The following is a 14,316-nucleotide window of genomic DNA, read 5'->3' as shown; positions in this document are numbered from 1 at the left end:
GAAAATGAAGCATGATAAATTTCCACAAAGAAATCCTGAAAACTGTTGGGTGCATTTACAATTAATTTACTTCGTTGGACCGCAAAAATAGTTGCGAGTCAAATGAGATAGAGAGCTTCTGTAAAAAAAACTTCTTTTTATAACTACTGTATTATGCTTTAATGTGTTCAGGTTGGTATTCAATGTTCCTCCACATGCAGCATATTGCAACTTCAGTGTTGTGATCAGGGCATCTTCTTCCACATGTTTGCTGCTGTTTCTCCAGTAACAAACTACAAACTGGACTTCTAGTGGCTTCTTCTTGCCACTATTCAACCAAGACCAGGAAGAGAGGAGCGCACAACTAACAGATGTGGTGTCAACAGATTCTTCTACCTAAGCTGTGGATTTCTGCAGCTGCTCCAGAGTTCACAGGCCCCTCGGGCCTCTGGGCTCCTCTGATTAATGCTCTCCTTGTCCAGCCGGTCACTTCAGATCAGAGGAGTTTGAAGTTCAGCCTGGGGGTCATTTTTGACCGTAGGCGCCAAGGGTCCCAGTCCCAGAGGTACAAAACTGCCAACACAAGTGATTGATGGATTTTTTTTTTTCAGGTGTGAGACTATTTACTTTTTTTTCTGACAAATCAAATTTTCCCTGAAATTGGAAAATATAAGTTATTCGTTTTATTAATCACATTTTTTTCTTTCATCCTAATTTCATAGTCACGAGTAAAAGAAAGAACAAAATATACAGTGACTTTGACTCAAAAGCAAACTTTCTCATTTAAAACAACACTTTTAAAACAAAAGTGTTGTTTTAAACCATAGTCCTGCTCTTGGTGAAGGTTTACTTTTTATGTAAATTTCCTTCAAAGATTTTATTAATTTATTTGTTTGTTGTTGTTGTTGTTTTTAACCTTTGTGCAGGTAAAAATAACTCTTTGTCATACTTTTTCCATTTTTTAATTTTGAAATATCTAATTTTATTGCCTCTGAATACTTTGAACTTGGTGTTTTTGGCTTGTATGAAAATATACTTGGACTACATGGGTTTGGATGGATGGCTCACGTCTTCTTAGGTTTGCAGTTGAGCTGAAATTCTTGCAGTTTAGGATGACGGCTTTGTGAGATGTTTAGATCTTGGGATATAATTTTATGACCTGAAACTATTTTAATTTCTCCATGATGCTGTTTGTTCACCGGTTTTCTCCAGAAAATCTCTGGGGCTAAATTTGTCCTGAGAGGAAATGACATACAGTTAATAAGACTTTGTGTAATATTATAGTGATTTATGAGGACAACTGGGGGTGAAAACAAATACATCCCACCTTTTTCTATTTTTTATAAAAATGTTGGAAAGTAGTGGGAATAAGTTCCTTCCACTTTACTGTTATATGGTGTCATGTGTTGTTTGTGTGCATAAAGTCACCAAAATACATCATGGGCTGTGATTGCAACCAGACAAAATGTGTAAAATTCCAACATATACTTTTCCAAGGCATTGTTGCAAAAAAGAAAATCAAAGTCTCTAAATATAAAATGAGACAGGTCTATTCCAGCTGCAGAGAAGGAGCTCTGGAAAATTACATGAGACGGGTCCTGGCACGGAGATGTAAATAGACCATGACAGAGTGAAACACATGAGGTCCTTGTGATGACTGAGGAGCCGCCCTGCAGCTTGTCTTCAAGAGGAACTTTGGATGTTTAGAACAAGTGAACACGGGAACGTCGTGGAAGCTACTCGTCTTACTGCTGCTCGGATCAGACAAAAACTCCTACGAGTTCAAACAGGCTGAGGTCCGGCACAAACCTGTTCACAGTTTTGGACCTGATGCTGCTTCAGAACGGCTGGATGGTTCTGGAAGGCATCAGACTTCAACTTGCCGTACAGCAGGGACTAAGTACACAGCCTGGTGGACACCTGTGTGGAGGTGCAGTGTGGATTAGGTGTCATCTCTAATCTGCAGCACCTGATGTCTGCCTGTCGAGGATTTGGGATTAAGTTGAAACATTGAGATGCAGAACGGAAGAGGAAGAATTGATATACAGACCCCTTCAATAAATATGATGAAAAATAATTTCAGGAACTTTTTCACTAAGTTAATTGTGATGATTTTCCACGTAGTTAATGAAAACACAACATCTAAAAGTAAAATATGATACCAATAAAAATATTTCTAGAAACAGAAATCCAGGCTTAATGGAACACTTGATATTTTCAAATGCTACCTTCAATTTGACAAATGAGGCTCATGTAATTTATTTCACATGACAATAAAAATTGAGCTATTTTCAATGAATAAAGTTCACATATTTTTCTGAGCAAAGTCTGACAGTACAGGCTTTGAGACAAAAGCTATTTGATCATCTGCCGTTGTGTTTGCAATTTAATCACACTGTAGAAGGACAGAGGAAGCAGATGCAGATGTTTCAAGGCCTTGAACTGTGTCCTCAACACACAATAGCGTTTTCACTTTTGAGTTTATGTTATTTTAACAGTTTACCGCTATCAATAACAAAGCGTGAAGTTTGTTGATTTAATTTGAAGCAGAGTGTTACATTCACATTCCTAAGCACACAGTTTTGTGTCTGCGTCTCCACGACTTGCCCTCCTTTCCCCTTCCAAACATGTGCTTGTGAGTAACTCACCGCTACTGGGTTCTTTAATGTGGGTGCAACTGAGAAGGTTCAAACCAGGAAGCCAAAAGCCAAGCCCACATCAGGTATCTGCTCTCTCTCTCCCTTGGTTCATTCTTTTTCCTAAAGCAACAGAAGTATCTCCCATTTGTTGCTAAGTTCCCAATTTGGCAAATTTACTGGCTTAGCCTGTGAACTGAGCTGCTTTCACTCACAACCCACAAATGTCAAACAGACGCTAAAGCCCACACAGAGATGCTCTGTGCAGAGTTGCAAACTTGAAGAGGAAAAACGTGGAGGACTCGTGTTTGATTTATACCGGGATATAATACAGGTCTGGCTCCATGCTTGGTATATTCACGAGGAATGATACTGAACATGTACGCAGTGCTGTTATTACTAGACTTCTCCATGTACAATGCCTCGCATAAATATCCCTTCAACTTCTCCACACAGTGTAATGTCACAACCACAAGTCTTAATGTATTTAATTGTGGAGAACCTCTAAAGCTGCAACGAACGAAGCTTTGGTTGTTTTATGTTGCACAGTTCAATTTATAATCCAAAGACGGAAAGAGCAGAGATCTCCGAACCCACCAAGACGTGGCCATCTATCTGACATGTATAGTTAAAGTTTGAGGATCTGCAGAGATCCACAGAGATCACACAGGAGAACTATTGGTTACAGTAAAAGCAACAACTTCATGCTTCAGATCAAAACATATGCATGGGTTAAACAGACATAGTCAAAGTCTTGTTTTAAATCCAATTGAGTATCTGTCACAAGACCTGCACAGTCCAATCTTACAGAGCTTGAGTTGTAAGAAAAAAGTTGCAACTGTGGCAAAAAAAGATAAAAAAAAAAAAAAGGAAATGGTTCTGATTGAAAACCATGCAATATGTTCAACTCCTTGTGTTGGTCAGTCACATAAAATCATAGTTGCAACATGAAAAAGTCACTAAAGACTAATGAACATTACATTTTAAATGTAATGAAGCAAAAAAGAAAAACATTAGATTATTTCATCCCTGGTGACTGAATATGAAAACTTTGCCATCTGCATCATCTAATGACGACAAGAAAACTAAACTGACAATATTAACTTGTAGTATTATGATACATATTCATGCATTAAGCTATTTGTGGAATTGCTACGTTTTCAAAAAAGTGTTTTACTTTCTCAATATATTGTTACATTGTTGACTCAAAACCTGCATCACTGGCAAAGTGTTACACTATTACATTACTGATTCCACAGACCTTCAAAGTAATAATTTATTTTTATTGATGCTTCAGACAGAAAATGTTCATTTCCAATGCAGTTTGCCATAAGCAGGACAGGTCTGAACTTTCAGCTTAAGTCAGTGATATGTATGTATTGAAGACACAGACAAAGACAATGTTTTAAATACTTCTTTAGTTCTTGCTGCCTCAACTTGAAACAGATCAACTTTTAAATACCGAGAGAATGGGAAGGTTTCCCTAAGACGTTATCAAAATAATACAAATAAAGACGCAGTTGGAAGCTGTTTAAACAGGGACATCAAATATACATATAAAAGCAAACAAAGATGCTCAAATGTAAAAAAAATAGCAAGAAACAGTGGAGGCTTTCTGGCTTGGTGGTGAGCTTTTACTAATCAAGATGCTTTACTGAAAGTCCGACTAATAAATACAAGAAAGAATAAAATCAAACAGATGATGGAAGAAGCTCTGTTTAACATGTAGCACATAATAAGTCACTTTTCACTGTCGTCTGGCGAGCCAAAGTCCAGCAGAAAACGTTCCCATCAAGCATTCAGGCAGCACAACCAAAACGTCTTCATCACACACTGAGGCTTTTTCATAGTAAGACGACATCATAGGCTGCAGAACCAGCTGTCACACAAAGTCACCTGCAGTCTGAAGGTTGAGAAACATGCATGTTATGTACAGAGTCCTCTGCCTGTTAGGGCCTCATCAGCTTGTGTTTTCTTGCTCTTTTTTTTTGTTTGTTTTGTTTTTGTTTTTTTATTTGATCAAACACAAGTGGAAAATCTTTTGAAAGTGTATTTTACAAAGTTAAACATACTCAGAAGAAACACAGTTCAGATTACAGAACAGTTAAACGTCGTCTTTAAATGATAAAGAGTTCAAACCCGTGCAGGTTTCATCCCATCTGAACTGCAAACGATAAACCAAGCAATGAACGCTCTGCTTATGACGCTTGTTGGAGCCATTTAATCCACATCTGCCATGGAAAACCCTTTATTTAAAATTTTAACAGATTCTCCCGATCTATGCAAATTTGTGGATTCCAAGCTAAAAGTAGAACTGAACTTGTTTGGTTTTGTTCACTCTGTTCCCCCACATGGCACAAAATTAGCAGCAGGACTGCATCTGAACCTGGGTTGATGCCACAGCGCCAAGCACTGCGGCAAACACAATGGAAACCTCTTTTTGTAGTGGTTGGAACAGCTGCAGCGCCCCGCACCGACGTCCTGGGGAAGCCGACCATCAAAGGGATTGTTGCACTCTTCTCTCCTTCTCATCTCAGTGGTCACAGTACGTAATCTCAAGGTGGAAGCGCTCCTTTCTCAACAAACTAACAAACGTCTCACTGTTGATGAATAGTTTGTGAAACTACTGTGGTTGTTTTGTCTACCTGTTCTTTTTTGTTTTTTTGTTTTTTTTATAGAACAGCTGTCTTATTTATTCCCAATTATAGTTTAATTTCTTTCTGCACATTGTTACTGAGTTTAGTTTCTGTCTGGATAGTTTCGAATGTCTTTAATTAGCAATCACTGCTGATTAGGGTCGGTTCACTTTCAAAGAATGCCAAAATGTTCAAAAGTTACAATTCAAAAACCACAGAAAGGCCAGAGCCAGTTCATGGGATGCCAGGGGAAGTGTAGTCGATGCCCCTCCCCCACATGTTGCTGCACATTGCTGGTCAAAGTTGACTGTTTGGAAATATTTCAGGCCACGGTGTGTAAAACTAAAGAAGCTCAGAACTACAGTTAACACTTGAATACTACTGCTAAATCTAACACGTGTTTATTCATGTTACATACATATCAATATTTCTCTTTAAATCTGTGTGACAAAATCTATTGATAAATGTTATCATTATAACTGTAATAATTATTGCTTAATATTATTGTAGCAGCAGCAAGAATAGTTGTGGCTTTTGTGCTGAAATTTGATCATGTCATTCTTTTTTTGTTTCTTATTCAGATTTTTGGCCCAATTTTCATCTGACTGCTGATTATTTCTACATTTGATGCCTTAGTAACAACATCCAAGTTCTTTTCAGCGCACGCTACATGCTTTTTCCCTGGTTTTGGTTTGACCCGTTCCATCGCTGCAAAACAAGTTGCTGTGTTCCTAATGATCCCCAATCCTCAATCACCACAAGAGGGGGAACAGTTCAAATCTGGGCACAAAACAAATTAAGAAAGTTCTTCCTCCAAACCTAATTTCTTTCCACTCTCCTACTTGTTTTGCTCTTCTAAAAGCTGACTGTTAAGTTAGTAGCTGGATAAGCATTTGGTAATTAAGTGGGGAGAACATAAAGCTCAAAGGTCTTCCTTTAGGCTCAACATACTTTCAGTAGGGCAACATGTTTTGAAAATGTTTAATTTTAGCTTGTGGGAAAAACGCTTCCTCAACCTGAATAATATCCACTTAAATGTCCTCGTCACAGCACAGAGTGACCTGGCTGTGCTGGTCGTCCTTCATTCGGCATGCTGAGCAACCTAAGCTAATCTACTTTTGCACGTTTATTCACAAAGTCATTTGTCCGAGCGAAGCGGTCCTCCGCTGTCCAAGCTGTCCTGTACAAAGTTCAGATGATTATGTGGAGTTTGACTACTTGCCACTAAGATGACAGGATGCTGTTTTCATTTTAGATAAGTGCATGCGCATGACGTAGTCTCTGTACATACAGTATGAGTGGGTCCTAAAGTATAAGTTAAGTGTGTGCATGTTTGGGTTACACAAAGTGTGTGTGTGTGTCTCAGTCAGTGACGCTGTGCGCTCAGGCGCTCCTCGGTGCCCTCTGTTGAGGCTTGCTCCTGCTCTTCCGTCCCACGGCGCGTCCCCCTCCCCCTCCCCCTCCTCCTCTTCCTCCACCATGCTTGTGCTTCTCAGCCCTCTCTTTCTCCTTATGTGGCGGAATCATGAAGTCCCCGCGATGGCGCTGGCTGCGTGGCGGACGGTAACCCAGGGCCTTGCAGTGCTCGCCCAGGTTTCCGGGGTGAATCAGGGCCATGACGTCCTCGTACCAGGGCTGGGTTCCTGCGCTCTGATAGGACGAGCCAGCCAAGGAGGAGAGGACGCGATTGGCGGAGGGGCTCCAGACGGCGAGGCGGACGGTGACTGCGGTCCAGTGATAGCCGTGCTCCTCCACCTGGCAGTGGTAGACGCCACCGTGAGAGAGCTCGGCTCGCCGAATCAGGACGCCGCGCTCTATCACCACCAGCTGGTCTCCTGTCATTACCTGGACGGACATTAACATAATTCAGTACAATTCAATTTTATTTTATTGTATCAACTCAGTTCGATTAGTTTTCATTAATTGTAATTTAAGCTAATTAATTTGATTAAATACCATTATAATTTCATCTTAATGAACATTCAGTTCATTAAAATTTTTTCAGCTGATTTAATTTCATATTGATTCAATTGTATTTTCTTTCACAATTCAGTCAATTCAGATCGATGTAACTTAGTTTAATAAGCTTATTATTTGTACAGCTTTAACTCACAACAAAATGACAAGCCAATTATTGATCTCAGAATTGAAATTTGAAAGTAATGCGGACATAAGATGCTTTAACGGTGTTAGATTTGACTGTGTTCGGGTAAAATGTGTCTACCTGGTTTAGTTCGGCGCTGTTCTCTCCAGCCTGTTTGTACCAGGTGACGGCAGCGTGTCTGGACCGGGGCAGACACTCCAGGTAGGTGCTGTTGCCCTCGGCAACCATCATGACCCTCTGCTCCGCCTCCACCTGCAGCCCTGCTGAATTAAACCAACAAAACACGGTGAACTCATTAAACATGCCTTTGTTGCTGGTAAAGCTTCAGCTTTGTTCCGTTTCCGTGTTTATTTTCTCCCCCTGAAGTTATTTGTTTACAGAGGACAGATTTATTTTTTTGGTTAAGATGTGTAAAAAGCTTTAGTAGATATGTAAATCCTTCATTGCGAGAACATAATCTCACACTGAGGAACCCAAACTAATTTAATTTTAGTAGATTATTTTGTGAGAGAGTAATCGAACTTGTTCAGAAATAGTTTTAACCAAATCACTGGGGCACAGCCTTTCATATCTGCAGCAATTTCTCTTAATCAAGTTCAGCAAGCTTTAAATCAAGTATCCATATGTATTGAGCAGATGGTGAAATCGTTGGATTTGCTCCTCACCTCCCTGTCGGACGCACTGAGTTAGTGGATCCTCCTCCTCCCCTAAATGACGAGCATTTCTCCTGCAGACAAACAAATACAAGGGTTAGTTGCAGGGATGAACTAGACATCCTGCCTTTTTCTCTCTTTAGAAAAAAGTGCCCTTTTGAAATGTATATGTGTGTGTTTTTGAAAGTATATAGTAGTTTGTAGCCCAAAGTAGCATTCTGGATCACCAGTGCCCTGCATTTCTATAATTTTGTCAAACAACATAATTTCTATAATTTTGGCCTCTTTTCCTCTTGAGCAGCCTGCCCTCCAACATGTCTGTGAACACCACTGGTTAGTTGTTTTGTGCTCTACCAGAGAAAAGGCTCGGAGTGGTGACATTGATTTGCAAATGCTGGTTACTATGTAAATTTTGTCCTGATGATGGCACTAGAGAGAAGGTCATGTAGTGCTTCAATCTGAAAGAAGTGAATCAATCTGCTCATGCAATCACTGGGGAAAAGGTTAGATTAGAATATCCCCAATAAACATGAAAAAATAAAATCTGTTAAGGCGTTTTGTAAAGGGCCCGCAGTGTTATTCATCTGGAAAAAATGCCTTAAGCCTAAGCAGAGAAATCCGAGTTTAGATGTGATCAACTTTTAAAGTATCAACAGATGTGCTTCTAATTTCATTCTAGATGACTGACTTGAGATTGTATCGCCCACATTTAACTGAGAGGGAAGACATTTAGCGACGCTGTAATCATGTTAGCTGTTGTTTGGATTTTTAAAAAAATGTGCTTTCTTTCTTCCCTACCGGCGCACGGTGGGCATGTAAGGACTGCAGGCATGTCCGTCCCAGGTGCAGTACGGATCCCTGGCCAAGCAGCACTCGGCGCAGGCCTGGCCGTACAGCTCACACTGGTACAGGGCCAGCTGAGACACACCCTCCCTGGAGCCCACAAACAGCCACTGTGGAAGACGAGAGAGGTGACAAATAGAAACAGATGGAGGGGAAAACAGTCGAATGGAGGATCATGAAGGGGAACAGCAAAAAGAGGCAAAAATCCAGTTCAACTGATTAACAAAAAGACAATATTCATCTCATTTGATGAGGTGCAACACACTGAACTCATGCTGTTTGTATACAGAAGCAAAAAATGTGTTAACCTTTGTTTTGTTTTTAATAGACTATAGATATCTAAATCTGTTGTCGAGAAAGTTGCGGGTTTGTCTTTTTCAAAGATTGCAGACTATTTTAACAAAGTAAGGTGAAAATATATGTGCGCGTGTGTGTGCGCACATATATTGTGTACATGCAAGTCTGCGTGTACAGTGTGGTATCACTTCACTATGCCGCTGACTGAGGTGAGGTAACCATAGCAACTGGTGATGAAGATGTCCTTGGAGACGCAAGGTGGAAAAATGAGTGATAAGTGTGACGCTGTGCATGCAGGGGTGTGTGTGCGTGTGTGTGTGTGAGTCAGGGAGCTTATAAGTTTAGCATCGTTCATTTTGTTACCTTTTTCTTTGACAACACCATCGCTGTCACAGGTGATTTGTGCTGCGAGCAGAAAGAAACATGATTAGAAACAAATAGCAACATTATAGCTCAATGTTAAACAGCTTTTAGAAAACTCCAATCTACGAAATGTACAAAAATAAATAAATGTACAATGAAATAACCTCCATGAGGTAATGGGCCAGAAAACACTATGCGGAAGAATCAAATTACAAGATTTATACATATAAGAAAATCTGAAATTAAGCTGAAATATCCACATGCTTTGTTTTTTAAATATTTTGCTGTACCTGAAAAACCTGCAGCTGCTCCAGAGTGACCTCCTGACTCTGACCGTGCTCTCTGGGCAGATGGATAGCCTTTAGCACAAGTCCTGAATCTGAGGAAAAAAAAAAAAACAAATGATATTTAACATGAAAAGCAGGAGAGGGTTTAAAATGAGCCGGCCGCTGCCTCTGCGCTCTACCTGTGCCGATGAACAGGACGTCATACGTGCCATCCACAGCCTCCACTCGGTCCACCAGCAGCTTGCTAAACTTGTAGTGGACACCCACTCTCACCAACAGGGGGCGCTCTCCCAGAGGCAGCACATGCTCCTAAAACAAAGGCCATTACATTTACAAAACTGGTCATATTAAATGTAAAGTGTTAACATTGCCATTTTCCAGCCAGCTTTGTAAACCAGCCAACATATGATGGAAAATTCATGTCCTCAAAGATGAGGCGGTAAAAGCCAATTTAATTTAATTTCTTAAAGTTATTTAGAACAAAAAAGAGAGGGAAAAAAATGCCTGGACCCTGCGTAAAACAGGGCAGAGTCTTATTACATTAATTTAATTTAATAATGTTAAAGAGGGCGGACCTGCAGCAGCGGATGAGTCCTGCTGAAGAAAATCACATCGTCAGGATATTCTCTGGTTGAGCTGTAGCTTCCATAAGTGCTGCTGGGACACTGTCAGTGAGGAACAGAAAATATGCATCGTTATTTATGCACTGCAGTAACCTTAAAGTAACATGTTGACATTATTTTTTTAGCTTTTTTATTCGGGCAATAAGTGAAAGTGAAAGCCAAAATCTGAGGGCGTCGTCTTGTGTGTCTGTTTTACTAAGTTTCAACTAAAACCATGCATCAAGTCAGACGGTTGGGAGTTGTAGCTTACAGTTCCCGGCCGTGGATAAGGCACTTTCCCCGTGAACTCGGCCCATTTGTACTGAGGCCCCTCTTTATGCAGAAAGTTGCCCTTAAAGGCTCGAACCACGTCCTCCATTCGATAAACGCACACCGCCGAACCGTTCAGAATGTCACTGAAAACAAAGCAGGAGAAGAGCTGTCAGGCAATCCTGTCCACCTATCGTTATCCTCCCACCAGCAGCAATAATAACAGCCTCACTTCCGTCAGAAAGTGATGCAAGCACTGGTAATAAAGCCTACATATGCTCATCTTCTTATTTTGGACTTTTAATGATGCACTTTTTATTTACTGCACTGACACTTTATAACTACAGGAAATGAATGACTACGTTTTAATGTATGCTCACAATTGCACATACAGACATAAATATGTACAATAATAAATGACCCTCGATGAGTTGCATCTCGGCTAGCTGCTGACCGTAGCCATCGTTAAGCCTGCAGCACAAATCTGGCTGGAGACCAAATTTTTCTTCACAACACAGTTGAGAGCGCTCTTTTAAATGAATTGGATTCTGGAACCTTTAAGTTCAGGCCATACATTTCCAGCACAGAAGGCGTCAGTGCTTTCCAGAAGCCAAACGTTGGCCTGATAGGTCCATTCTGGACCCAGATTTTATGTGTTTGGGATCACTGCCCTGTTGGAAAACCCAGATGTGTCCAAGCTTCAGCCGTCTACCCCAGCAGTGGAGTGTTTTCTTGTACTAGACCATGAAGCAATCAATGTAGTAATTGTGAGCTTCCACAAAAGCATCTGGGAGGACATTTTCAGTCATGGATTGGTTAGAAAATTATTAAAGAAGAAGAAGAATTTTAAAGTGTTCTTACTTTTTAATTCTCCCATCTTTGTGATAGGAACGTACAACCGGAAGAAAAAGGCTTGAGCCTTGTGGATTTATGGATTGTTCTCTTGTCATCAGAGGGTGACAGTTTGGTTGAAACGTCTTCACAGCACAGGGTTTCATCAGAACAATAATCCTAAACACGTACCAAGCCTGGTTTTTGGAATGGTTAAGGCAGGGTTGCATTTTGCTTTTGGAAAACTGTGACCTCAGTTATACCAAAAAAAGGGTGGCCAATGCTCAACAGCTGGGTTTGTGCCAGGAAACCAACCAAGTTAAATTGGCTCCACTGATTCTAAATAGACGACAAGCCAAATATCCAGCAGGATGTACGCTAGAAGCTTCTGGGTGGCCACAAAATACATTCAAATTGCAACTTTCTAAGGGGCACTTATGTATAATTTTGACCCGGTGAGGGTTACGAGAAAGTCACAATGAAATTCTTCTGCTTTTTCAATTATCTGAAGTTGTTTAAAACTCATTCTACCATGAAAAAGAATGGTTCAGTAAATCATTAAGAGGCCAAAATCAATGTACGAGTTATGTCTACAGTGGTTATTACAAACATCTGACTGGCACTGGAAATGAAAAGCTGCATCTCATTGCGGCTTTTCTTTAACTTTTACTGACCTCTCTACGCCAGCAGTCAAAGTACTTCAATGTGCTCCCTTTGAGGTTTGCACCGCAAAACATACCAACAACTGTAGCTGCAATCGTCAGTTCTGGAAAAGATTCTTATAAACGCTTATTTAAGTAAAAATAAAAATAAAAAATCCACTGAAGTAGAAACAGGACTGACAGAAAAGCCACATTTACATGACTCAGATTGGTTTCTCTTGGATCATTTGGGTGACACACATGTAGCACGTATGCGCTGACGCTCCGCTGGAGGAATCCTCCTCTCATTCCTCTCTGTTGCCAGCCAGTTGTTCACTCTGACACATCGCAAAGCCTGAAGAATCACATCTACAAAACCACTTTTAGCTCCTTTAAAACCACATTCACTATTCAGGCTCATAAAGGTAGGGAAAACCTGGCATTCACAGTTAATACGGACTATTTTTGCAGAATTTTACAAGTATTTACATTGTTTTTCCTGAAATAAAAAACATACATTTCTATGAAATCTCATTTTCAAAAGTTATTCCAAAGCAGGGGTGCCTTCAAAAGGAAAAAGAAATACAGAAGACTGATTCAGTTTTCATTCTCAACCTAAAGTCAGAGAGCGTGAGCAACCATGGGAGGAGTTTCCATTCAGAAGGAGTGACCCCTCTTCACCCACTCTTCTGTGGTTGCGACCCCACCCTGCGCGATGCTTTGGATTTCTGTCCATTCCCTGCTAAGATTCCAGACACTTTCCAAATCCCCCAGAAACAGGCCAACACCCAGCTTGGCCGTGCCAAATGCAGTCATGCTTCTGCTGCTACTGTAGAGCTCTGGGGTTTAGCTCAGGAACGCTGTTAACTCTGGGAGTGTGTGGAGAAAATGAGGAAATCCAGGCTGTCTTAGTTGGCCATGAGGGTGCTCATTTTCCTCTGTCCTTTACAAACTTTTTCCTAAACCGCTCTTTCAGACGCCGCCTGCTCTCTGGGTTCTTTATTTGTTGATTTGACAGCTGCCTCCACCTCCACGAGTCCTTTTCTTTTAGACATCAGCCATTTTCCTTTCTCTGTCTGCCTGCAGTTACAGCTGCAGGTGTTTTGGGCGAAGCCTCGACCACTTTGCTGATCCTGAACAAACAACTCGAGCTCAGTCGCGTTGGAAAGAGAAGAATTGAGTTTAACTTTTTGTACAAATTAATTAAAGAGGATTTTGTATAAAAATCAAGAAAATTATGGACAACTATCAGCATCCTATTCATAAAGCTGTCATAGAAAAACTGAACGTGTTCAGTCAGAGGCTTTGCTGTCAAACAGACTGCTACAGAAGATCTTTGCTCCCCACAGCCAGCACCATCTACAACAACTCTGAAGAATCTTGAATTAATATGAGTGTTTAATTTCCCTTTGGAATGAATGAAACTGTTTTGAACTGAACTGAATTGAACATGGCTTGTCTTGAACCATACAGTTCTGACTTTCAGTCATTTTGTGTCATTTTCAGAGTCTCACATCATTTGCCACCACACACAGTTTCCATCCCAGTATTTCATTCTATTAAGCACCAGGTATCTTCTTTGTCTGTATTGAATAAATGTCTGCCCACAGCATGATGCTGCCACCACCATGCTCATCAATGGGACAATGTGTTCGGGGTTTGTTGTGTCTTATGCGTGACTTGTGACAGACGTTGGCTTTCCTTTTGCAACTCTTACATAAAGACTAGATTTCTGATTGCACTGGACTTTATTCTGGGGTACCAGAGTAAAGGGGGGTGACTTTGTTCTTGTTTTGCATTGTAGGTGTGTTTATATATGAAAAAATGTCAGAAAAGGCACATTGGCCCTAAAGTCCGACCACAGATGATGACGATGACGATGATGAATGTTCATTGTTGCTAAAAGTGAATGAACAGGAATTTCATTCATGACTCAGAGTGACATAAGAAAGAGCAAGCGGTGCGTAACCGGCGGCGTGTGACACCAACATCTGTGTGCACCAGAGAGCGATACGAGGGGCATCCTGTCACAGACACACTCTTTGTGGCGAAGCGTCATGTCGCCCTGACTGAGGCAGAACAACGCAGATGTCGTGTTGGCATGTAAGTTAGAAGAAAGATGATTTCATTGTCTTCTTTCTTCAAGTCGCAGAAGAAAAACCGCTGTTATATAA

At 40.7% G+C, this 14,316-nt stretch overlaps 1 protein-coding gene across 2 annotated transcripts in view; it reads right to left on the bottom strand.

The window, feature by feature from the left end:
- Positions 1 to 3,873: 3,873 nt before the first annotated feature.
- Positions 3,874 to 14,316, bottom strand: part of sema3h (sema domain, immunoglobulin domain (Ig), short basic domain, secreted, (semaphorin) 3H) — a 62,969-nt gene continuing 52,526 nt past the window's right edge. The window contains exons 10-18 of one of the 2 annotated variants that reach the window (XM_055048355.1): positions 10,672 to 10,816; positions 10,374 to 10,463; positions 9,978 to 10,107; positions 9,802 to 9,890; positions 9,512 to 9,553; positions 8,807 to 8,961; positions 8,021 to 8,082; positions 7,476 to 7,618; positions 3,874 to 7,096 (exon numbers count right to left, since the gene is read on the bottom strand). In XM_055048355.1, coding sequence (XP_054904330.1) covers positions 6,635 to 7,096; positions 7,476 to 7,618; positions 8,021 to 8,082; positions 8,807 to 8,961; positions 9,512 to 9,553; positions 9,802 to 9,890; positions 9,978 to 10,107; positions 10,374 to 10,463; positions 10,672 to 10,816 — 1,318 coding nt within the window. In that variant the 3' untranslated portion in view covers positions 3,874 to 6,634. The remainder of the gene's footprint in view (positions 7,097 to 7,475; positions 7,619 to 8,020; positions 8,083 to 8,806; positions 8,962 to 9,511; positions 9,554 to 9,801; positions 9,891 to 9,977; positions 10,108 to 10,373; positions 10,464 to 10,671; positions 10,817 to 14,316) is intronic. The other variant, XM_055048356.1, reaches the window with a different exon arrangement.

This window comes from Poeciliopsis prolifica, unplaced genomic scaffold (assembly GCF_027474105.1).
Source record: "Poeciliopsis prolifica strain line A6 unplaced genomic scaffold, Auburn_PproV2 SCAFFOLD027, whole genome shotgun sequence".
NCBI classification, from domain to species: Eukaryota; Metazoa; Chordata; class Actinopteri; order Cyprinodontiformes; family Poeciliidae; genus Poeciliopsis; species Poeciliopsis prolifica.
Note: the sequence above shows the minus strand (reverse complement) of the source record. Positions and strands in the feature narration are given on the sequence as shown.